At 46.2% G+C, this 25,340-nt stretch overlaps 1 protein-coding gene across 10 annotated transcripts in view; it reads right to left on the bottom strand.

Annotated features, from left to right (window-relative positions):
* Positions 1–25,340, bottom strand: part of CHD2 (chromodomain helicase DNA binding protein 2) — a 73,565-nt gene that overhangs the window by 15,779 nt on the left and 32,446 nt on the right. For 4 of the 10 annotated variants that reach the window (XM_082321527.1, XM_082321530.1, XM_082321529.1 and 1 more), the window contains 22 exons: positions 23,461–23,547; positions 17,008–17,069; positions 15,494–15,616; positions 15,022–15,171; positions 13,939–14,072; positions 13,057–13,282; positions 12,204–12,304; positions 11,500–11,544; positions 11,167–11,342; positions 10,366–10,490; positions 9,517–9,733; positions 8,803–8,892; positions 7,754–7,944; positions 6,539–6,727; positions 5,872–6,034; positions 5,332–5,484; positions 4,746–4,817; positions 3,383–3,532; positions 2,611–2,759; positions 1,986–2,082; positions 1,134–1,226; positions 487–660 (listed from right to left, as the gene is read on the bottom strand). In XM_082321527.1, coding sequence (XP_082177653.1) covers positions 487–660; positions 1,134–1,226; positions 1,986–2,082; positions 2,611–2,759; positions 3,383–3,532; positions 4,746–4,817; positions 5,332–5,484; positions 5,872–6,034; positions 6,539–6,727; positions 7,754–7,944; positions 8,803–8,892; positions 9,517–9,733; positions 10,366–10,490; positions 11,167–11,342; positions 11,500–11,544; positions 12,204–12,304; positions 13,057–13,282; positions 13,939–14,072; positions 15,022–15,171; positions 15,494–15,616; positions 17,008–17,069; positions 23,461–23,547 — 2,967 coding nt within the window. The other 6 variants (XM_082321533.1, XM_082321534.1, XM_082321536.1 and 3 more) reach the window with 6 other exon arrangements.

Below are 25,340 nucleotides of genomic sequence, written 5' to 3'. Positions count from 1 at the left end.
TTAAAGTCCCATATCCCAGAAGAGCTTCCTTGCGCAGTCTGCTTTCTGTTGGATTGGGGTAGATCCCATCACCTAAAAAAGAACTTGGGAAGACACCATCGCTTTCGCCTGCAAGAGCCACATTTAGGCAAGAGCAGCCCAGGGAGCTAGAGAGCCCAAGAAAAACAAACAGCCAGAAAACGGCATAAACTGCAGTAAAATCTGCATTACACAGTTGGATATTTTGCCCTGTGCTCGCTACAGGTTCTCTTTATTTTGTCTGCTAAGACGAGTTGTACCAAATCCAACATGGGCCCTCACACTGCATTACAAACCATGGGCCCAATGCATGATGCCAACAAGAGGTCAATGTGCTACCTCTGTGCTTTACTCCTAACCAACTTTGGAGGAGGGAAAGAAGCACTCGGATGGCACGAAGGCTTCCCTTGAGCGCTGCCTTTGCCATCTCTCACCTCCTGCCTCTCAGCTCCTTGAGATGGGCCGTACCTTTTTAGTCGAGCTCCGGATTCGAGGCAGCATGTAGATTTCCTCCAATTCTTTCTGCCTTTCTTCCTCCTCCACCTTTTTCCTCTGCTCCTCTGGAATGATATCATCCCAGTCCTTCTGGGACCGCTCGTCCAGCTCTGTCTCTTCCTCCTCCATGGTTGCAAAGTTGGCCACCTTTTATAAGCAAAGGAACGCTTTTAGAAATTCTCTCCCCTGGCAGGAATACCCCAGAGCTGTCTGCTAAGCCTCAGCTCCTTCCCCGTAGGAATTTTGCCAACATTTCCATAACTACTTTATAATTGATCCTTATGTCACTATGTTCTTTGCCACATCTTTGGGCTAACGGCTTTTGAGGAAGTACGTGCAGTTTAAGAAGTACTGCTGAGCATCTGTAAGTTATCGGTTTTGATTCCAAATTTGGTAAATTCTGAATTTTATTCACAGTCTTCAAAACCACTTATTTGAAATTAAATTAATACCTACGTATCTCCCCAGCTATCAAACCCAGACAACTCCTCAGCAAGCTGCTTTGTACAGGTCACCTCTCGCTGGGCCTGATTTGTCCTGTCTGTTACTGACCTTACCACCGTGGCAAGGTGTGGGGAGCCACATTCCAACACCCCACTACAGAGCCTGGCGGTCCGTACCTTGAACTGGGAGAGGAGCTCGTCGGTGGCACTGGTTGACACTTCATTCTCTCGTGTTTCAGCCAGACGCAAAATCTCATCAATGTCCATCTCCTACCAGTCAGAAAGAAAGAGTGATAAAGTGGAGGGTGCAGAGCACAGCAGGAAAGAAGAGGCTTTGAGAACAGACTCATGGGGTGCAATAGCTAAACACGCACTGTGCTGATATGAGCTAAATAAAGTGCAAATATCCGCAGGGTGTCATCACCGAGGGCAGGAATGAACTACCTCAAGTGGTACAAAAGAGTATAAATAAGGGCAATAGGACAGAAGAAAAGGAACATCAAGGCTTAGCAGCAGGGAGAATTTCCAGACAGTGACACGTATTAACTGTGGACTGTTTCCACTGGGGGGGAAGCTCTGCTACTCGGGCCATTAAGAGAATTGGTCAAAGCACTCAATACTAAGCTGTCAAGCAATGCTGCGCTGAGGCAGGAGAGAGCGACCTATTCGACTTCACTGTGCCGACTCCTGCCTCTCTCTGAGAACAACCGAAAAAGGGATGCTGAAGGGGTGCTCAGAGGAGCCAGGGAAAAGAGCTTTCAGCAGGCTGTGCTATAACTAGCTAATGAATGCTCAGGAGCCAAGGGACTCTCTTGGTGACCATTAGTATTTAACCCCTGACAACAAGGCTCTTCTCAACCCCGGATCCCCCAACCCCAGAGCTCTCTTCCTGCAGCTTCTCTGGACTCACACGTGCCCTACTCACCAACCTGCTCTCATGCCCAGGGCAAGTACAAAGATGGAGCAAACCACACACGATCCCCCATGCAGAGGACTACAAACAGCTATGTGATTTCAATTTCAAACTACCTGAGGCTCTGACTCTTCCCCTTCAAGCTCCTTGAAGAGATCTTCAGCTCCAAACTTCAGAATAGCTGTCAGCTCCTCTTTGTTGAAAGGATTTGAGCTGCAAGAACAAACGAGAAAGAAAATGTGTTTTGAGCTGTTAAGTCAGCACTGCTACAGCAAAAAAACATACCAAAGTTTTTCCTAATTAAAGCAAGAAGTAAGTTGTCTACCCAGCACTATAAAAAGCCTTTTTATTCAGTCCCTCATCTCTTTCCTGCTCTAGCACAGACGACTACTGCACAGAGAACAGCCTCCATCTACTGGGGGGAAAATGGGGAGAGTCCGAGGTCACTGCCAAACTGCAGCTCTTCCACCACCAAGTTTCCTCAGACCAGGATGATCTCTGAGAGGAATACAGAAGGAAAACCAGGTAATGCATTAAAACTAGTTTCCGATTTCTGATCATTTTTATCCTACATGTCCAAATTAATGGTTGCATGAGCCAAATCAGCGGATGCTCCCATTATTTATTATCCTTCTGCCCTGTATCCTATCAAACAAACATTGTGAGATACCAGCAGGTGAAGCTGGTCATGCCACATGCTGTACATGCCACATATCTCTGCCTCTTGACACAATCACTTACTTGGATCGCCCAGAGTTGTTGTCCAGAACAGTCCGGCCAGTGGTGTCCATACGCTGGATCACCAAATGATCCAGCACCATTTTCTTCTTGGCCCTCTCAATGATCTCCTCCTCTACCGTACCCTTTGTGACCAGGCGGTAAATATTCACCTGAAGGGCAAGAAAAGAGCAGAGCTATTTCCTGGACCTGAACACGCTGTGCTGACAAAGTGATGCATCCCTCAGTGGTTTCACAGGAGACTAGTCTGACATGGTCCTTTCATGCACAGATGTGTCTTTTTAGAATAAAAACCATCACATACTCCTTATATCTCAGGAGCATCAGCTAAAATCAGGCTGGTTAACACAGACCCTGCAGTGTGACTAAGCAGAGAGTAAAAATCTTCTGAAACAATCACTCTAAATACAAACTAGCATCCAAATTTTCACATATCTAATAAAACCCTAGTAATGGTGGCTGTTCTACTTTTCAAGTTTTTCAGGGCAAGAAAGAACAGAGTCCACTAGGCTGAGAAGTGCTGTGCCACGGGTTGGGTTCTTGGTTTTGAACCATGCCAGGATCCGAAGCCAACAGAAAGACTATGCATCTGGCAAATTTGGGCTGATTTTCTGTTTCCTGGCTTTTAAATGAGCTTCCCTTGAGTTGGCAGTACTCTCTGGAGTCAGGACTGGGGGTAAAAAGACCATGTTTTCAGAAGCTCTGGTAAGGTGGGAGCTCATTTAGATGCACACACTGAAGCCAGAGAGAAAACAACACAGGTAACTCTTCTCACCTGCTTCTTTTGTCCAATCCGGTGAGCCCGAGCCTGAGCCTGAAGATCATTTTGGGGGTTCCAGTCCGAGTCAAAGATAACAACAGTATCAGCAGAGGCTAAATTAATTCCCAGCCCTCCAGCTCGCGTTGACAATAAGAAACAGAAGTCCTGGGGGGTGGGGAGGGAAAAAGGCATCTGAGAGTTAGCCAGCCTGTAACTGTGGACATAAAATAGCAATGACGACTTCAAAACTATGCAAGGAAAGGGAGGGAGGGCTCTGTTGCATTCATGCTTCTTAAGAAAGCAGAAGAAGGATTTCCTTCCCACACTCCCTGCTCACACAGGCTAAGTACCACTGGCCTTTAAGCCGAGGCACCAGGTGAGGCGGCGCTGGCAGGGGTGAAAGGCGTGCTGTTCCAGGAAGGGCACAGCATGCATCATTATGGGAGAACAACGCACACAGCTCAGGGCAAGGGCACCTTGGAGTCACTTTTGAAGGTTGGATGATTGGACCACGCTGCCCACCAGACTCCTACAAAGGCAGCAGGCAAACACGTGCTTTTTGTTGCCTGAAGCCTGCTGGGGGTGAGATCAGCGACTAACACAGACTGTTTGAGTCACTGCCCAAGGGCACAGGATGCCAGGTTAGAGCCAGGATGCCTGAGCCCCCATGGATGCCCCCAGGAGAGGGGAAAGGGCAGCTTCTATGGGCATTCCTGCTCCTTTCCCACCTGCACCGATGTCTCCTTCTCACTTTTGTTGGTTAACTTTCCCACAACCATAAAGCACCTAGCCGTATCTCCTGTGTCAGCCAAGAATCCCCCTCCGGTCCAGGCTTCTGGAGTGAGGAAAGGTATTTCTCACGGCTGGGCTGACTGTGGCACAAAACAAGTGCCTTGCACCAGTCACTGTGAGTCAGCAAGCCCAGACGAGAGGCTTGAGATGCCCTCTCCTATTACGCTGGAGACTTTCACCTCCAACACCAGACTCCACTGCCTGCCAACACTTAAAATCCCCCTTTTGCCTCTGCCATTTCAGATCCAAAAACAGTTTCAGACTGGAGGAATCATTTAACAGCCATCTCATTCCACAGACCATGGGGAGAGAATTGCTAAATTCTGGCTCTTCCCAGCCTCTTTGGGATTTTCTGGAGATGTGACGTGCAGCCCTGTTCTTTGGATATGGCAGATTTAAAATAAGCAATATGGCTAGTTGCAAAACTTACTATACCTGTGTCTTTAAAAGTATCTAGGGTCCTGTAAAAAGAAATGGACTGAACTAATCCCCTCTTGGCAGTCAACCTGTGGCTCAGCCATAAATGCCCGCTGCTCGGGCAGCCCACCCGGACCCTCCGGAGGCAGGACAGCCCCAGCTGCAGTACCTCAGAGCCGTCAGCGTTGAAGTGGTCCAGCGCCTGCTTTCGGATCTCCCCTTTGATCGAGCCGTCCAAGCGCTGGAAAAATCAACAATAATGATAAAAGAAAGAAGGTAAAGGAGCCCTGAGGAACTGCTGCACCCAAGTTCTGGGAGCCCTACAGCCCCCTTCCCTGCCTGCAGCATTTAATCATTAAAAATAACAGCCGGTTAAAAATAACTACACTGCCTTAGCCCGCTGTGTCGTGAGGGCAGGAGGGGGATATGCTCAGGCACTAGTCACGCAGCGGGTGACACTGCAGCTCCCGTTACAGGCTCCCAGCCAGGGTCTCTCTGTTTGCTATCCTCTCCTCGGGGTTTATCACAGGACGAAGGCCAAAGCAGGGGCCTGTCAGAGGAGGTGTTCTGCAGAGATGGGGCCGCACTGAAATGAAGGGACTTCCCAGTTCCCTCCAGTGTATTTCAGTAAGTGCAACCTGTAATCCCAGCCACCAACCTCTGGGAAACTCAGTGACTCCCATTGCCCAGGCTCCCGCTGCATTTTCTTGACTTTTCAAGTGAACCCCACTGTTCTCCATGCTGATGTTTCTCACCTGAAAAGGGTAGTGTTTGATAGTCAGGTACTCTGCCAAGATGTCCAGCATCCTCACCATCTGGGAGAAGATCAGCACTCTGTTGCCTCTCTCCCGCAGCCTGGTCAGCAGCTTGTCCAAGAGAATTAGCTTTCCACTGCTCCTGATCAGAGACTGAAGAAGTAACCGTCATTCCAGCTGATGCTTTCCAACCTTACCCTTACGTACACTACACAGAGACATGCAGAGAGCTGGTTCTTTTGGGGTCATGCTTCTCCCATACATCGCTAATCAAATCACCTGGATTTACACAGCAGAGGCCACGCGCAAAATGAATCATCCAAGATAGATCTTATATTGCATGCACATCCCACTCTAGATGGCCACAAAACTTTGCCTCCAGTGGAAGGGGAGGGCAGGAGATTCAGTGGCTCAGCTGTGAGGACTATTTCTAATGGAGAAACAGCAAAAGCTAACACTTCACCAGATCTTATCTTGGTGGGAGGAAAAGAGAAAGGGGAAAGTTAAGGAAAACCAATGGTAACCAAAGACGCTGCCCACCTGCAATGTCTCAAGGCCGTTCTCTCTCTCATTTTCCTCAGGAGGTTTGATAAGGTAGCAGTGGTTGCAGCACTTTTTCAGCTCCATCACAATGTTCAGGAAACCAGATGTGCTCCCCCTTGTTCCCTTTGAAAGAGCTTTGTAGTTTCTTGTCAAAATCCACCTGCAGGCAGAAAAACAAAAAGTCCAGATCATTTCACAGTGCAGACTGGGCATGCTGGAGCCTGGGAGGACCAAAACCTTCAGGGACATCTTGTTCAGGCATCAGCCTACTCCCCTCCCTCCATCTCTCTTCACTTCTACAGGATGCTGCTTCCTCACTAGAAACCCTGATCTTACTTTCCTCTTGATATTATTACAGTTTAACATTGAAGAGCACCACAATTTTGTGGAGTGTTTTACTCCCCCCAAAAAAACCCATTGCCCTTGTCCTGCAAAACTGGCCAGCTGAGTTGTATCACCCTAATAAAGCATCTCCAGACTACTACAGAGGAAAAGATACCACAACAAGCTACCTCAGATTCCCACCATGAAGACCCTGCTGCCAGAGGTGATGGCTGTCACATTGCATTCTGAAGGACAAGGTATACTGAAACATATTCCCAAGGCCCATAGAAAGATGTGCCCATTTCTACTGGCTCTCCCAGTAACTTAATAAATGACTCACTTGTAATACTGTTTCTGCAAAGCAGACATTTCCACGCGGAGGATCTGCTCCACTTTGGCTGGCAAAGATTTCTCCACATCCTTCTTCACTCTGCGTAGGAGAAACGGCTCCAGGACTTTGTGAAGGCTCTGGTAGCCATTCTCTCTACCTTTTCCGTGATCCTCTTCAAAATCCTCCCAGAACTCAAATCTAGCAACAGAAACGAGGAGCAGAGAGGGGTCAGAATACCACTTGTCTTATCGCACCAAACATCGTCCACCGGCTATGCTCCCGCTGCACAACAAGACAGGAAATCACCAATTTGATGGAGATACAGTGGAGGATGAAAGGTTCACTCTAGTCTGGTTAACTAAACAGACTGCTGGTAAAGCTGGAAGCTCTCTGGGCTTAGGTGCCTTCTTAACATCTTAACTTTGAGCTCCACACTGACTCCCAGGATGCAAAATCCCAGGTTTTCCAGTGTTCTGCTCTGCCGTCTCCTGCTGGCGTTTACCTGGCAGCAGTTTCTGAACTTTCCACAGTGCCCTCCCCTAGGCAGGGCTTTGACAACTGGACTATGTTTTACACTGCTCTGAAGGCTTTTTTGGATTGCTGCTTCCTCCAACAGCTCCTTTGAAATGTGGAGATCTGCTCTTCTCCACTTGGGAGACCTCAAATCTTTCCTTCACTCTTTCTGCAATCCTGCAAAAAGAATTTAGGGGACAGCTCTTTTTGCAGTCAAATATAATTTTTATGAGTCTTGGGGCTGGCTTGTCTTGGCCCATTTTGTTTTAAAGAAAACAAAACATTTGTTATAATGCAGACACGCGAACAATCGGCTAGACAGCACCATCCTGGAGCAACACTCCTCGAGACTGCCATAAAATGGTTGGCGAGGCTGGTTGAACCACAATGTACTGGAAACCTCAGAAATGGTTGAGATGATTGCTTAAAACAAGTTTTGCTTTTTAGAGATGGCTCTAAGACAGCAGACAGATTCGAAAGACATGTATTAGGTTTCCCCATTCAATTTGCTGCCAGAAATACTCCTTGCGTTAGTCATTTAACCTCTGATTTTCCCCACCAATGTTTGTTCTCCTTTCATTGCTCTAACTCCACTGAGTTTAATTCAGAGATTTAATTCATGGATTTCTGCCATTCTGCACTCCCTCGAGTCTATTTAACAGACAAGAATGGACACAGAGCTATTTTTTGAAGGACCAAAAGGAGACTTACTTCTCCGGCATGATGAAATGCAGCAGGGACCAGAGCTCTTTGAGTGAATTTTGAAGGGGGGTGCCGGTGATCAGCAGCCTGTGGTTGGACTTGAAATCAATCAATGTTTTGTACAGCAAAGAGTCATCATTTTTCAACCGATGTGCTTCATCCACGCCTAGAAAGGCCCAGTTAATACTTCCCAAAACAGCCTGGAGGAAAAGAAGAAAAAAAAAAAAAACCAGGCCCCAAGGAGACGCTGGGTCAGACAAGCCCCACCACCTTGCACATGCCCCTCTCTCCGTGGCCAGCAAGCACTGCAGCACGTGCTCTCCTGGGCACCCTGCCCCAGCCCTAGACTAATTTTGCCTCCTCAGAAAGGTGAAAATTAGCCATGCTGTATAGCACTCCTGCCATATCTGAATAGTCTTTCAGCAAGTATACCTATTTTAATCCACCTTTGCTTTACCCAGAAAGCACAGTCCTCCCCCAGCTCCCTACTCCTCCCTTGCTCCATGGCCCTGCAGCCCTGCTGTAGCACTAGCCCCATTGGAGCAGCAGCAGGAGGGCAGACAAACAAGGTTATAAAGTTAAGGTAACCTGAGAGTTTTGATTTTTCTTTTTTTTTTTTTTATTTTTATTAGTATTAAGCTGCTTGTTTTCTGCTAGGACTCAGTGATGCACTGACAGGGCTGATGAGCATTTCCTAAGCAGACAGATTTCTCCTAAGTGTAAAAAATTCCAGACTTTGTTAATGCTGTGGCCAGCAGTTCAGTGCAATGTTTTGTCCTCTTAACTAGCCTAAATTAAACCAGGTAAAATCCAGGTACTGCCCTGCCTGGTGTCTTACAAGTATAAAGAATAACGTAACTGCCACAGTGCAAGAGTGAAGACACTCCAATGGGTGTCCCACATTCCCTCTGCATTACTGGCAAGCAAAAGCAAACAGTAGCTATACGTTCTCCATCACTGCAGAGGAAAGGGGTGAAACCCACTAGCTGGGGGCTGGCTTCCCCCCTTGCAAGTGAGAGAAAGTCTAAATAAAAAAAAATCATTGGACCATTACCTACCTTATCCTTGAGGAGGATCTCGTACGTTGTAATAAGTGCATTGAATTTCAACCTTTTAGACTGAGAGTGGATCCACTCATATTCACGTATCTGTGAGAGGAGACAAATGTTAACTTCGACCAATGTTATCAAAAGGAAAGAGTTAACAATTGTTATTTTAGTGTAGCTATAGCCAGAGATTTCAACCAAGTCCAAAACCCTTGTGGTTCAAGGTGCCATTTGATGAGCTCAGGGTGCCCAAGGAGCAGCTTGTTTTAGTGCACACACGGTTCAACTGCCCTTGCACAGGTAACAACACAAGGTCAAAACAACTTGCTGTTGTGACATTACCCCTCATCTGCCAAATGAATGCATCATCTCACTAGTGACACCACTAGACTGAAAACATTTGTGTGCTTTGTTGCCTGAATAATTCAGAACATAGGAGGCAAGCATTTTTACACCGCTGTACTCCTTACTGCAGCATGTTTCAGCCCAGTGCAGTAGTGCTTTCCAGACCCTCTGAGGGAAGCCAGTATTCCTGTGCTCACTCTAAGAGGGGAAATAAGGTAGAAAAGTCCCTGCAGCAGTAAATTATACCCAACTGCTCATCTACACCAGCTCTATCCGTCAGCCTCTCCAGCAGAATGCATGTCACACACGTTACACAGGCGCTGCTGCTTTGCACCCAGCGTTTCTACCCAGCCCCGCACCCTTTGCTTTCTGATTACACACCATGTTCCTGCTCATGAGGTCTCCGATGTAAACCACCACATTTATCTCGGGTGCCCACACTTCAAACTCTCTCTGCCATGAGGTGAGAGTGGACAAGGGCACCACCACCAGGAAAGGGCCATACAGCTGGTGTTGGTGGAAGAGGTATGACAGGAATGATATTGTCTGAATCGTCTTGCCCAGGCCCATTTCATCAGCCAGGATCACACTGTTGTTCCTGAAAAGGAAGAGCACAAACATAAATCCTGCCTGAGTGTGCGTTTCCGCCACTACTAATTTACTGTGCACCAGCATGAATAGCAATCCATGGCAGGGACAGAAAGGAGGCAGTGCAAAAACATTTCTCTCAGCACTTCCAAGTGGATCCCAGGGACATCCAGACTGTACGTGGCACAATAACTTGGAAAAAGGAACAGACTATGATCACTCCAAACTGGCAAGCAAGGACAAAGGCAAAGGGAGAGGGGAGTCAGTGGCCTAATTTTAGAAGTACATTTCTCAAAGACTTCAACAAGTGTGCAAGCATGCCGATCCAGAAACCTTTTTTTCAGTTAGGACAATGGAAAATTAGGGCTGATATGCACTATGCTCACACAGCAGCCAAGTCCAGCATGTGAACAGGCCCAAACAGGGAAAACGCTTTTTGTTTTCGCACAAGGTTTCTTAAGTTCATGCTCTAGATAGTTCCTGCTTGTGGCGTCTGCAATGCAGCTGGACATGATAACATTTGAAATCCTTCAAGCTGCAGAATCAGGGCGGGTAAAGACCTCACTTGAAAACAAGAGGGCCAGATCCTACTGGGACAAAAATAAGGAGACAAAACGAACGTCGCATAGCATCTGTACGTACTTGCACCATGAGTGAGCGAGCCAGTTGAGGCCCTCCAGCTGGTAATCTCGCAGCTCCAGGTTCTCACCGCCAATGTAAGAAGGCTGTTTCTTCAAGGCAACGAACCTTGGTCTCTGCTTCAATACCTGGAAAAGAAGATGCTGTAAGCCCACTGAAGAAAAAGACAAAGTAAGGTTGAAAACTCAGCAACGACTATACATCTATTAATTGGTTAAAGCCCATCCACATTTTCCTAGTCTGTGCTTATGCCTGCAGTTCAGAAAACCACTTCACAGTGTTATGTTTTGCCTGTTGTCCTCTGGTTCTGATGACCAGGGCTGTGAGTCCCTCCAAGAGTGCGGTAAGCTGTACATAATGCACACTAGATGGAACAAGCTCCACTTTCTTTTTTGTCCTCTTGTTTTTTCTCCCATTGTCTGTCCCTCTCCTCCACTATATCAGCATCTTGCAGGTTTTCTCTTTTCCCAGGTGTGCTGCTTTTTCATCCAACTGATATTAAAACTTTGCATTTCTGCAGCAGCTCCTTCTGAGGAGGAAGCACTTTGCAAGGATTAATTAAGCCTCCCACTCCCCAGGGGGACATAACGTTCTCGCTGTGCACAGAGTAAATGAAACCAAAAGGGGGTTCACATCTCTGCCTAAAGTACAATACAAGAACAGCAAGCAGCCATTCAAACGCTGGTGGGAGGATGGGAAAATGTTCTCTGACATTTATCCTGACAAAACTTCACATTCCCACTGCTTGCGTCATCACCCAGCCTAGAGAAACCCAGCAACAGGAGAGAAGAGAAGCAAGCAAACCTTGCAATCACGGGTAGGAATCGTTTTGGAGTTGTTACGATTGTTGAAGCTGTCAATGCAGTGCTGAAATTTCTTGCTTATCAGAGCCTCGTCTTCCCAGCTGCACTCGGCATAGGGCAGCCCCATCCACTTACACAGGTATTCGGGGTCATTCGAGGATGTTTTGCGACTGTTTGCTGCAAAATATGCAAAAACGCCCAAACCTCAGCAACTGTGGTTCTGTGGCTGAACCACAAGCGTGGTTCACAGGGGCAGTCTGAACCAGCCGTACAACCACAGGACAGGTCTCGGCTAGTAGGAAAAGTTTAGAGGGACCAAAAAATGCTCTTTTACCTGGGAAATCTGAATGTCCTGTTGCAGACTTGCTGGTCTTCACAGCTGTGTTTGGAGACAGAAGGGAAGGAAGGGTTTGGAGTGCTGGCAGCCACCAGAGGGAGCAGGGCAGCCAGGCTGTCACTGCCACAAGCCCCGTGCGTTTTTATAGGAATTGTATTGGAAATAGGTTAAACAGCTCTCCAAGCCAATTCCCAAAGCAACTGGATGCCGGCACCTCTGACTGACAGGACTGTGGTAAGTTCTGTTTTTATTTTTAATAAGTAATCACAAAAATCTAGCCCCTGAGCTGTCTTGAAGCCTAACCACATCCTCAACCACAACGTCACAGAAAGCGGTCCTCACAAAAGTCAGTCCTGTACTGCTGCTTTGGATGCAAACACAATGCATCCAAAGGGTGCAAGTCAAAGAACTCCACCAGCAGCAGCAACTTGAACACCCCCTTGGAAACTAGCGTATCATCTCATACGCCAGGCAAGGAGAGTGATTGACTCGTATTGCTTGTATATACAAACCTGTAAACCTGGATTTCTACTGTTCAAAACCCTGAATTTCACACACAAATACACTTAACACCAGTTCTATTCTCAGAGATACTGGAGGACAGGGAAGACAAGAGCACCATATCCTCATTCTGCTGTCACTAGAGAATAAAGTTCCCATGTCTTACTTCACCCCTTTACAAAAGCGTTGGGTTCACTTACCAATTACTCTCTCCACTATTTGATACTGTTTGTTCAGCTCTGAAGCTAGCTCTTGTTGGCAGTTGAAATATTCCACATCTTCAGGTGATACCTTGCCCAGCCTATATGCAAAAAAAAAAAAAAAACCAAAATAAAAAACCACTATAATGCTTTTGTCATAATGCTCATGGGGACCACATATAGAAATTGTACTTTCCTATATCGTTCTGTCATTCAGACAAAAGTCGCTGGGGCAGAATACAGCTTATATGACATGTTTCTTAAAGCTTCCTATAATTACAAATCATTACCGAGAAGCAAATGTCATAGATGTTCATACTGTCTCCCTGTTAAATGACGCCTTATTCTGCTGCAAGAATCAGTCTCAAAACCAGAATAAAACAGAGATGGAAGCTGCTACTCCAGCTTTATCACTTTGGAAACACACCGTAGCTTCCCTTATAGTTCCTGGGGAGGTTGGACATAAACTGATGGAAAAACTTGCATACAGACAAGCCCACAATTAATAACAGTTAATAAGGCTGCAAGCCCTCATGTCACCTCCTGGGCCAGGTGAATCTGCACCATTTATTTGTTGTCAGCTACCCCAGTTCTTAAGCTGGGAAGTGGCAATGTTGTGGAGTTTATGCCATCTCTTCTCTCTTTCAACACCATGGACACAGACATCGTTTCTACAAGTGGGGGATGCTCATCAGTAGGAAAAGAGAGATGTGAGTGTTGTGCACCAAAAACAGTTGCTTTGGATGAAACATGCTTTGCAAGAAGAAATCAAACGTTTTCAGTCCTGACTCTGCAAACCTCTGCCTAAAAAAGATTCGCCCAAGGCCAAATCCCTGGTTGAAGTAAAGCATACCATTGCTTGATCTCCTCCTCTTTTTTCTTGAAGTTTTCTAGCTTTTTCAGGCCCTTCACTTTCTGCTGCTGCAGGGACTCTTCACTCTCCCATGTGCTATGGATGTATGACCAGCCTTTCCATTTGATCAGGTACTGAACTTCTCCCTCATCTTTTTCAGGATCAAAGTCAGCGCTTGGGTTGCCGTTGGCTTCAGTTGCATACACTGTGGTGGAAGCACCAGTGGCTGCAAAAGAAATCAGGCTGCAGTCGGTACCTTTGTTATCAAGCACTGGACGTGAACTGCATTAGAGCAGAAAGTTATTCTTCTAATACCTCTTTTGTAGTAGCACAAAGAATATCCTACAGATTCTGCAACCCAGTAAGACAAGCACGCAAAAGTTTTCCATACAACAGAATCTTTTTCAATCTCTCTATCATAAATGTTTTTTCTTTCAGTATAATTCAAAGGTCTCTTGAAAATGTTCACAACCATTCAGTTTTACAAAAACACTTTTGTAAGGCTATGAGAATAAAACATCGACTTTATTTTCATTATGGCTTTGTCAATGGAGCTATGAAAACTGACTCTATTGGAAGATCTGTTTTATATTTCAAAGAAGAGAAAAGCAAGAATTGCAGAACAATGAATGCATCTTTAAAATGCGTGCATGCTAAATGAAAGCTGCCAAGCACATAAACTTAACATTTTAGACTTTTCAATACTAGATTTTACAAAAGCTGCTAGAAGACATAAATAAGAGGCATAGAGGAAGGGGCAAAAAGCACCGAAACAACCCTTGATCCCACTTTGAAGCTGCAAAAGCATTGCACCAGGACAAGAGAAACTGTGAGCGCACATGATTGCCATCAGAAATAAAGGCTTTTTCCAGAACTACGCACCTCCTTTTTTTCCAAGCCTGATGTCCAAGACTTTTTCAATAGTTTCACTGTTGTCTTGCTGTTCATCAGCTCCTTCCCCAGTCATCTCTATCAGGTCATCAGAATCCGTCTCAAAATCATCATCTTCTTTGTAACTGAATAAGATCAAAACCAAACTGATAAAAAGCCCTTGACTCTTCCCAGTCCAGAAACACACAGAACAGCATGGACTGGAGGCCAGCCTTCTCCAGCATTTATCCTGGGGTTCAGTGCATGTTCAGCACATGCATTTCTTTAGTTAGTCATTCAGTATTTTTTCCCTGAGACACTCAGATAGCTACACTTAGCAGATTAAACCTCTATCTTGTCCATATACTTTTTTTGACCATGGCCAACACCAGATGCTTCATGAGGAGGTGGAACAATCCCTGCAGCAGAAGCAAGACCATCAACAGAGAAAGTCTCCTCTATCCGGTGAAAGATTATTTTATGTTTAACAATGGAGGCTGCAGAGCATTGAAAAGTTGCATGGGTGCCTACACTGCCCTAGGAACAACACTTCTCATCTTTGATGAACACTTAACCACCAAAAAAAATTCTTCGGGTGGCTCTTTGCAAGTCCGAAGGACTGCCCAAAGGTCAGAAGGTATATTGGGAAACGGATAATGCTTTACCTCCACCATGTCTCAATGCTCTGTCCCAAGGCATTACTTATCAGCCACTCTCAGCTAGCACTGCTCATTTTACTTATTTTCATCTACTAGCACTGTCCAATCTAGCACAGCTCATTTTACTCATTTTAATCTATTATTTGCAATTCTTAATCTTATCTGAGAGTGCTTTAGAAACATTATGCAAACCTCCTCACATTTCTCTAAGAGGGACTGGTAAATATTCCCTCCTTTACAAATGGCAAGACAAGGTAAAGAGAAGTCAGGTGTTCGCGGCATGAACCTGTCAAAAGAACCACATCTCAGCCCATGGGTATCTGCGGGGAGAGCAGGGTCTCTCTGCAGGGTCGCACACGGAGTCAGGGCCTTCTGGTGCCCCCTCTTCCCCAGCCAGCCAGCTCTCATCATCAAGCAACCCCACACTTCTCGATACCTGACATTTTTGGCTGCTCTTCGTCGAGTTTGTCTCTTGGGTGTCTCATCATCTTCGTCGTCATCATCATCTTCAGATGAGTCCTGTTTCTTTCTCTTCTTCCCACGCTGGGGTTTGTGAGGCTTTTTAACACTGGTTTTGGCCACTGTTCTAAAATAAGAATTAATAAAAAGCCATAATACTGCATGTTTTACGTAAACATCCATTTTAGTAAGTCTTTAAGAAAGCATGAATCTCAAATATTAGACTCCTAGGGATTTAGTCTGCTCTAACTACCATGGAAACCACTGCATCACTCACCAGAGCATGAAATGGGTAGACGAGAGAGTAGCTAGGTCCTAGGTTTACTAGGTCGTAAACAAGGGTAATATTGCAGGAAAAAAAGCATTCTTTAGTGACAAAGAGAGATTACCTCTCCACCCAGAGAAGACATATGCAGAAAAAGAGACAGACTGAACCAAGCACTCCTTACCTCCTTTGGGCAGGTCTTCTTGCTTTAACTTTCTTCGGTTCAGGCTCACTCTCTCCACTGGTGCCTTGCTCCCCTCCATCTTCATCCTCTTCTTCACCAGAGACCTCTCTTTTCCATTTATTTCTATGGTCAGAAATGGAGGTCATGAAGGGCAATCATATTTCCACACAAGTACTTGGCTAAGCAGACATCCAAGTCATCTAGGTTAATACTAGCAGAGCATAATTACGAGAAAAAGTTCAAAACTGCACTCTTAGTTGTTCAGTGCAACGCATGGGGGATTTTATGGTGTGATTCTCTGCTTTTAGGAAGAGGCCTCAGTCACCTAGGTTTTAGTTCACGTAGGGGCAGTATATCTTAAGTGAGAGTGGCTCTTAATACATACTACAGCAGTACTTGTGGCAGAGCTGTACGTCTTACAACTGGGTGGGCAAGTGCTCCAATTTATATTGAAACATTTCACTTCTGCATTTCTGAAATGAGCTGGAAAAATCTTAAGAGAAGTGCTCACCTTCACTTACGGAGTATGAGCCACAACGTGCACAGTTACATGATCTTGTAGCCCAGAAAACGGAACAAGAAGTCTCCTGCCATCTAAATTCAGGCAATTAAAGCGTGAAGCCAAATCACACTGTACCGTTAGTGGAAGGAAGCAGGTCTTTGTGGGCAATTCAGAGCAAAGCTGCAGCTCTGAAATGCCCGTTGAAGGAGCCTCTCCTCCCTCCAAGGGATACATGGGGAGTCCACAGAGGTTCTTCCCCTTGCCCAGGAGAGGTCCATGCTACCACAGTCCTCCCTGCACTTTATTACCTTCCCTCCTGTTCTGCACTGGTGCGTACAACTGAATGAAAAACTAAGACATGAAACAGGAGAAAGAGAGCTGGATCATGTGGCTGTGTTTAAGTTTTCTGTAGCAGGAAGCTTGTAGTTCCCTTCAGTTCACTTTAGCATTTGGAAAAACTAGAAGGTACTTACTAGATGGAAAAAGGCAGTAAAATATGACTGTAAGTGAACTCCGTTATGGTGATCAGACATCCAAAATATCCTTTATAGAAGCTCTTTTGTTGTAGCAGAGGGTTATGAAAGATAAAGGAGGACAATTTGGCATTTTATTCTCTATTAATCAAAAAGGGGAGAAGAGCAGGGATTAAACTGTTTTAAGTATCCCTGAAGTAACCTGATGAAGAAGTGAAAGACTGACAACAGAAAGTGAACCTGAGTTGTTCAGATTCTGTCACAGGCAAAGTGGGAAAACATAAACAAAAGAAAAGTTGGGAAATTGCATCCATCTGTAGATCCATATTCGTACTTCAATTTTAGTCATCCAAATATTATTACTGGAAATATTAAATAATTTATTTTACAAGCCCTCCATGTTGACAACGCCTATCAAATAATTTATTTTACAAGCCCTCCATGTTGACAACGCCTACCAAACCATTCAATACTACTGTTCTAAAAAATAAAAAAAAGACAAAGTACCACCATTCAAAACCCTTTCCCTAGAAACTTACGTTTTTTTCATTTGCTTCTGGCCTCTTCTTTTTGGGCTCTCATTTTCAGATTCACTACTTGCCTTTAATTGAAAAGAAAGAAAATCAGGTTGTAGGCTTCACTCTGGACCGTCTCCTCAAGGACGCAACTGAAACGCATGCACGCAGTCTAAGCTCAGACACGGCTCGACTGCTCTTTCACTGCAGCACTGGAAGGATGCTTTGGTGCGACGGGGCTGCAGAAGAGCAGCCAGCTCCCCGGCACCATTCCCTCTGCACCGCCTCGGCTGCAGGATTAATGCCGCTGTGCTCTCAGCATGAAGAAGGTAACTCTGCAGAAAGGCTGGAGAGCTCTACTACAACATCTCTTCTGGAGTCCCTGAGCTTGGGAGGCGCAAGGCTGCGACCCACCTACCCCTCAGCATCAACCTCCAATACCTGGCAGATGCCGTCTCAGCGGTGGCAGTGGCCAGGCAGACCTGCAGTGTGTGCGATACCCCACGGATTACAAAATCACAGGGTGAATTTAACCCACCAAACCTTGCACTGCCTGGCGCTGGAGGCAAAACCTACCCCAGAGAGAGAGAGAGGGCAGCTCAGCTGCTGCTACCTCTGCCTATGGTGCAAGGTGAGCATCGCTCCTGCCTGATGCTCAAGAATCAGGCAGCAGCGTGACCGCATGCTTTCTGGACAGCACTTTCAGGGCCTGCTGCAGTGCCAAGGCTCAGCTGTTTTACAAGGCTTTTAACTGAAAGTGCTGTGGCTGAATGTACTTTCGTGAGCGCCCATGCTTCCCATTTCAGCAGGAATCCTGCAATATTTGGGGGCGTTCAGGCTTAGTTTCTGTGATTGCAGAAACTGTCGCAGCCACACAAATGCATTACGATCTCTGCTTTCATTAGAGAAACTTCCTATAAGGAAGGAAATTCTTACAAAAAGACAATATTCTCATCACAAGAGTGTCCTTGCTTTCCTGAGTCACTGAGGACCTGGCTGGGTCAGAGCCGTGCCCTGCTGCTTTCCTTCCTCCTAATCCTTCAGTCTCCACCAGTGAAGTCTTTCTGGCTAAATATATCTAGAGATATTCTAACTACTTGATGTACTATTTTAGACGTGGGTGTCACTAACTCCTACAGACCAAGATGGCTAAAAAAAAAAAAAAAAACAACAACTAGGGGAGTTGTACACAACCCCATTTTTGTAAAAACTAGTCACCCGTAAAAACAGATTACCACAGAAATAACACCCCTCAACCAACAGATGACTTCGCCTTATACACTTGCCCCAGAAAACACAAACTGGCAGGGAGGAAACTGAAGAAACCAACGTGAGATTTCTAAAGGAGTATGGAAATGATAGAAGTAGTCTCTAAGATGCTTGCTCTACACACTTATTGGAAATCTTCCATTTCATACTGCTTTTTGCTGCAGTATTCAGCTTAGCTCTAGGTAATGTCTGTCCATCACCAAGGGTACCTCAGTTTGCATCTCCTGGTACACCCACCACCCTCCTAGCTACAGCTAGCAAAGCTTACAACCGAGAGCAGTTCAAACAATTTTGTGAAATAGTGTGAGCTGCAACATGAAAAAGTCGAGGCTCTGGAGAGCCGTGGCCCACCCCTCTGCTTGCTTTCTGCATCCTTTATTTCCATTTTCCAGCTTCCCTTCCACCAACAGAAATTTCCTTCTCACTTGCGTCAGCCTTTCCATTAAAATACACTGAAATACTGGATGCCACGTTAGACCAAGAGCTTTGCTGACTTTCACCGTGGTTTGGTGTCAGATTTACATGTGACACAGTAACACCTTTTGCACCGTATCTTACTACGAATGTGTGTTCATCCACCTGTTTCACAGCCCTGCATGAAATCCCTGTCTCATAGACCAAGCATCCGGGAAGCGAGCGACTGGCGAACACCACGGAGAGCCCCACCTACCCTTGCAACGAAAGCCAAGCATTCCACAGAGTTTAGTTTTGACATGGCAAAGTTCAAAAGTCCTCAATTTTCTTTTTCTCTTTTAACCTCTTATCTGCTTTCTGAAGCGCACTGCTGTGCCATCCCCATTTTGGCATGGTTTTTGAGAGCTGTCCCTCAATGCACATTTACTTTTTGCTGTCTTTTGGCAAACCACAAGTAGAGAGAGGTGAATTTCTCTTCTGCTCTGCGTCAGAAGAGATCAGATTTGGAGAAAACCAAATACGACCTTTGGCTTTTTGAAACTAACTCCACTTCTTTGCTAAAATCCTGTTTTCCGAATTTCTAGTGTCCATTTTCCTAATGCGTCTACTCTCCCCCTGGTCTGTCACTGTCTCTACGAAGCTGATGCTCATTTCTTAATGACTCGTCTTTTCCTCACCTCTTTCTGCCTTGAACAATTTAACTTGTGACTGCAATTCAGCCGCCTTCAGTTATGCTTTTCAAAGACACCATTGTCTTTTTTGGATGCTTGTCAAGCCCAGCTCTATCTCCTCTGACACAGCCAGTCCCCAGCCTGAGTCATCTGCCTGCCGTGTGCTCCCACATCCTCCCTGCCCGAGCGCCGGGAAGCGCCGTGCCCGCAGCCCCGCGCGCAGCCACCGGTGACTCAGCCTCTCCTCCCCGCTCCCTCGCCTACCGCAGACCCGTGTCTCCTTCTCACCAGCTCCTCCTGGCATCCTGATCCTGGGGTGCCAGTCTCCAGCCCCTGGCTGAAAGCTGCTTTCTACCATTTTATACATAAATAATAATAATTTGTCTTTTAAAAGCATAAGCACATTTTAGCAACCTCTTAATTCCGCTTAAATCCACATTTCAGGACCCAGCTGCAAAACTCTATGCTGACTTGCTCAAAGCAGCCCAAGGGTGAGATTTGCACCTCTGCCCTGGCCTCTGCAGCACAAACAGAGCTTGTGCTTGTAACACCCCGTTATCAACATCAACCCACAGGCGCTGGCTGGTGGCGAATTCCTCGGTTAAGGAAGTGCAGATGATGATAACCAGGGAGCTGGGAGCACGCCAGGCCCTGAGCACGCACTTGAGGTCCCGTCTGCGCTCCAGCCTGCCACCCACCGCCATCAGGAAGCAGGCTGGTTGAGAAATCGCATGCAACTTCAATTTTAATAATGTCATCTCCCTGAATGACACAAGCTAAGCTGACAAAATCCGTCTCCGGTCCCCACCAGGGTTTTTGTCAGCCAGCAGCGCACTCCTCGCTCTCAGAGCCTGCGTATCAGCGCTGGCAAGACTCCTCCGGGCTCAGGCAGCCCCTCTGGGGTGCTGCTGCTGTGGCCAAGGGGAAAGATGACTTGCCTTCCCCAGCTCCCCCTTCCCTACCAAACACTGTGAATGTGGCCAACTTATTCCTGCACCACTACTTCCAACCGGACTAGGAACTGGCCTCTCACAATTTGCTTTCTCCACCTCCAGCTGAAGGGATCAGCCTCCCTTCTCCATGCCTTGCTGACTCCTCCCATCCAATTTATTCTTTCTTTCTCCCAGCACTTAAAAATGTGCACGCTTCCACTAAATTAATTATGCTGTATTTTGCCATGGAGCAATGCTGTACAAAATGTAATGATGCTTTGCACATAGCACCAAGCAGGGCAACGCAGAAGCAGCTTTTAAAGTTCTGGTCCTACAGATTGTCCGCGAGTGTCCTCACTGCTGGCCCAGGGCAGGAGAAACAGAGACTCAAGGCCATTGGTATGGTCCAGATGAGCCTCTCGAGCTCATGCTGCCTACTAGGAGAGATTAAGACTTGCTTAAACGGAGGCAAGATACATTTCAGACTAAAGTCAAAGTGAGGATTTGCTTATCTCAGGCTTAACAGAGGCCAGGCTCTAGTGCTCCAGAAAAGCTGGAGAATCTCAGCTCGCCAGGTAGGTTTTCTTATGTCTGCTGAAGTTCTCTCTCCCAGTGATAGCGGTAGTGTTTGAACTTTCAGCGAAGACATGAGGCGAAGCATTAATCAAAATGCAAATGAGCAGAATTTTTTCTCAATAATAAAATCAACTGTATTTTCGGAACACCTCTGGTACATGACTTGGGGCCTCTCTCTCACAGAAAAGATGCCATTTATTACTAACTCCAATCTCAAATCACTCTTTTTATAGCAAAAAGATTGTGCCTGTTTTGGGCACATTTATTTCTCGACTGCCCCAGAATACTCTGAAAGGCACCTGGCTCTGCATGTCTCACTTCCCCTGGCTGAAACCTGAAGCTGATTTATTAACTGCAAAGAAAGTGTGTGGGCAAGTACTGTTTTTACTAAAAAACACACCCGGGCTCTTATTCCTGGAGACAGCTCTTGTCCTCTGAGCAGTTCTGTACCCCTATGCAAAACTGCACTTTCGGTTCCTGATCTTCCAGCCCACGCCTCCGTATTGATGGCAAGTTATCACCCTCTCTGATGGCAGCTCAGAGACCTACACAACGTGCCCAGTGGCCACCACGCAGTTCCCAAGAAGGCAATCATTTCTAAGGCAGAAATAACCCTGCCCAAGCTGCTGGTCTCAGAGGACAGACTAGCGATTGAACAGTGCCCCAAAAACTGAATAACCTCCACCTACGCGCGATCTCCCCCAACCAGGGTGAGTCACGGGGCAGCACACGGGGAGGTGTGATGGCTGATTCTCGTTCTGCGCTCTGAGCCTGCCACGCTGCCTGGGCGATGCTGTTTGCTAATACCGCAGAGAAATGTTAGGGAAGAAGGCAATTAAAAGCTCCTAGACACTGTGCTGGAAGTCCCAAGCAGCAAGCGACAAGAGCAGGTCACTGGCGACAGGATTAACCCTGTAAAGGTAAAAAGCAATCTTAACAGGTGTCAAGCGCCTTGCGTTTCTGCCAGCTCCAGCAGCAGCAAGGAGTGCTCAGAACCACGCAGGCTCCAGCTATGCTATTTCCTCTCTCTTGGCGTTTAGGTCTTCCAAAAGCAAGACTTTCCATCTCCTCCTGCTCTTTGCGAGGCCTCAGCACTGTGCTCCTGACACGTCACACCCTCCATCGGACTCTGCTGCAGATGGGAGTTGCCCTATGGGGACCAGTCAGCATTGCTTTGGGGAGAGAGGGAGGAAAGGGGTGGTCCAATTTTGTTAATTTTGGCTTTCCGTTTCACGAAGGTGGCTGCGGGGTCATTTGGAGGACAGGTTTTTTTTGTTTTTTACAATATTTTGTGGTATAGCAAAGTTTTTACATGTCGGATTTTTTTTTTTTTTTAAACTTTATCGTACCTTAAGTAGTAGGAAATAAAGATATCGAAAAAGAAAACAACATTTGCAAAACCACGTAATATTGTAAAACAAAAAAAGATGGGACTTACCTGAGCCCCTAACAGGGCACTTGGGTCTGCAGCGGAGGTCTGTGGTGGGTGTGACATCGCCAGCACAGTGCATGCCGGGGCATCGCACAGAGAGGTGGCCAGCGAGCCTGGGCTTTGCCGAACTTGAAAAGGAAAACAAAAGCTAAGTCAATGACGTGCCCCAAGCCCCTTCCTAACCTGCTGCTATGCGGGACATCCAGCACAGGAGTCTGGGGGGGCAGGCGGTGGCACTGGGGGTTCCGCAAGGCTCAACGATAACACACCAGAGCAGGGAGCCAGAGACCTGCGTTTGCCGCACGACTTGGACCCCTCGAGCATCCAAACACACATTTCGGCAGCGAAGCACAAATAGCCTGACCGTCAGAGAGCACTGCTGGGCTCCGCTCTGCTGAAAATCTGGCTACTTCTCTTCAGATTCCCAACTGTACATTTTTGTACCTGCTCTAAGCCCCAAGCTTCTCCTTCAGTCTAAGCCTCTCTCTGGTTTTCCTTCCCCTCTGCTATAGCTCCTCAACCTTCCCGAAGACCTGCAGGTGAAAAGCTCTATGCAAAAAGCCTGTTAGATGCTAATGAAGGTGGCAGCTAATTCCTGCATCTTCAGAAAAAAAAAATGTTCCGAAAAAGGAACCATTAGAAGGTTTATCTGCCAGGCTCTGACCATTGTCACCTCCAACTGAAGCATAAAAGACTCCCCAATATTCAACCAAAGAAAAGTGATGGTTCATACAGCTGAATACACACAAATGTATTTATCAGCGTGATCCATTCTGGGATGGGCAACAATGACTGTTTTGTTGTTGTGAGGTGCTTCTGGGAAGTTTCCTTTATTCCTGGTTGGATTTGTGTTGTGTTTTGTTTTGGTTTTGATTTTTTTTTCACACAGTCTCATTCTCTCCAGGACGTTTCTACAGCAGAGCATGACTTGCATTACGCCCCATTCCAGCAATCAGATCAGTGCATGCAGATCTCGGCCCACGCAGTGTCCTGCTGACTCCAGAGGTCTCAGGCCAAGCGGATCCAACTGCAGGACTGGGACCTTAACCGTGAGCTCCAACATCCACGCACCAAGCTAGGGCTCGGTGTTTACAAGGCAATGCAGATGAGACCTGCCTTTGCTCTTTGGGCTTGGTTGTTTTTATATGTTCAGTAATCCCTCATCCTTTTTTTTTTTCCTTACCTCATCTTTTATATTAAATCGCGACGGTTCTTGTCTGCTTCGGTTTGACCTCCTAACCCCATAAACATCAGGATATTCTTCCCACATCTGCAAAATAAACAGACCATCAGAAGGCCTCCTTCACCCCAATTATTTCTGACATTTTAGAGAAGTTTGATGGCGAATTTTTTAAAAGAAAAATCAACATAAAACGATTAGGGAATTAGCAACCAGTAGATGGACACTTTAAAAAACTGGCTGAAAAAGATTATGATAATTTTGGGGTATTTCGTAACACTCTAAAGCAGCATGTTTTATCTCAGCGTTATCTTTATAGTGGTCCATCCTTCCACCAGGGTACAAATTACTCTCCAGCTCATTCAGGCTGAAGGACAGAGTGTTGAGATAGCCAGCCCCTGCAAGCAATGGTGCTGAAGGCAAGGAGGCAACGCCTTGCGCATGGAATGAATGGACATACCAACACAAAGGGACCATTCACTGTCACTAACAGCTTCCACCACAATTCCTTTCCATAGGGAAAACCCCACCAGCTGCCTGAGGAGCCCGGGGACAAGACATCGCCAGCAGCAACTTCAAAAGTGAATTCTGTGGCCCAGCCTGGATGGCAAATGGACCAGGGCACGCTGTCCTTTGGCGAGTAAAGGTGGCAGGACTGACGGTTCTTCTCCTGAATGCACTGATGTGAATGCGGTTTGGCAGCGCAGGACGTGTGGATGTGCAGAGCCGGCTACTGGGAATGGTTGTGCTCTATTTGCTGTAACCAGGCCCTAAATAGTTTAATACACTGTGTATAACAACATGCATTTGTTCTTGTTGGATGGACAAGAGGAGAAGGGGGAGACAGGAACTGATGCCTTGAGGGACATGAATGCAGAGCTGTGTTGGTGACACAGGACACCAGAAGATTTACAGGGCAGATACAAACCACCAACGTGCCTTTCAAACACCTGCACCAACAATCCCTCTCTCCCTCAGCAGAGTTTATCCTCTTACAGTTTTCTAGACCTATTCATTCTCCTGCTTCTCTCTCCCTCCAGTCCTCAAATATCTCTGCAAGCCACTGGCAGGAAAAGGAAATCAAAATACACTGCCAGATGCAGCAGCGACTTGGGATTGAGAGCATGGAACATAAGGCTGCAGCCCAGCAATTTTTCTGCTACTGTTAAAGGAGTAATACAATAACGCTGCAATGGACAGATTGTGAACATGTGTATCTGTTGGGCATACGAGTACAGAGATAAATTCACATGAAAGAAAAACTCAAAATACTCCCTGAACCATTTGAAGAACTTGTCTTTTCATCTTTTAAATGGCACAGTTTTGGGATGAGGGATCAACTCTCATGACAAATCTGAATAGCACCTAACACAAGTTAACCTCACCTTCATGGGTGTATCTAGACAGAAATACAAAATAAACAACAATATAATAATTAATTGCATTGGTTATTCAAGCAGAACAGGTATCAACATGCCCAGGCTAGACCTAGCTAAGGCAAACACCCATTAACAGAGAAATTAAGGAAGGGAGAGGCTTTCTTATTAGAGGGTGCCCTGACCTTTTCATGTTTCATCCATGCCAATTACCATCGTGCGTATGGATGTGCTCCCTCATAGGATAATTTTAATGTTTATTGTTAGGCACATGCTCTTAGAAGCCCATAGAAGATAAGAAAACTTCCTTCAGTCCCCACTTATCAACAATAAAACAGCTGGTAACAAAATCCTTCACTTCTCCCTTGCAGGTACGTGGGGAGCGCAGGCCAAAAGCACTGTCCTCAGTCTTTACATACGTAGCAACTTTCTCCATAAAACTCACTCTCATGAGCAAGCTGTGCAAAGTGCAAACCACAGCTAAGAAGAACAGGATAGTTACACACC

This window comes from Platalea leucorodia (assembly GCF_965183815.1).
Source record: "Platalea leucorodia genome assembly, chromosome: 9".
Taxonomy (NCBI): Eukaryota; Metazoa; Chordata; class Aves; order Pelecaniformes; family Threskiornithidae; genus Platalea; species Platalea leucorodia.
This window is presented reverse-complemented; position numbering and strand designations above follow the sequence as displayed.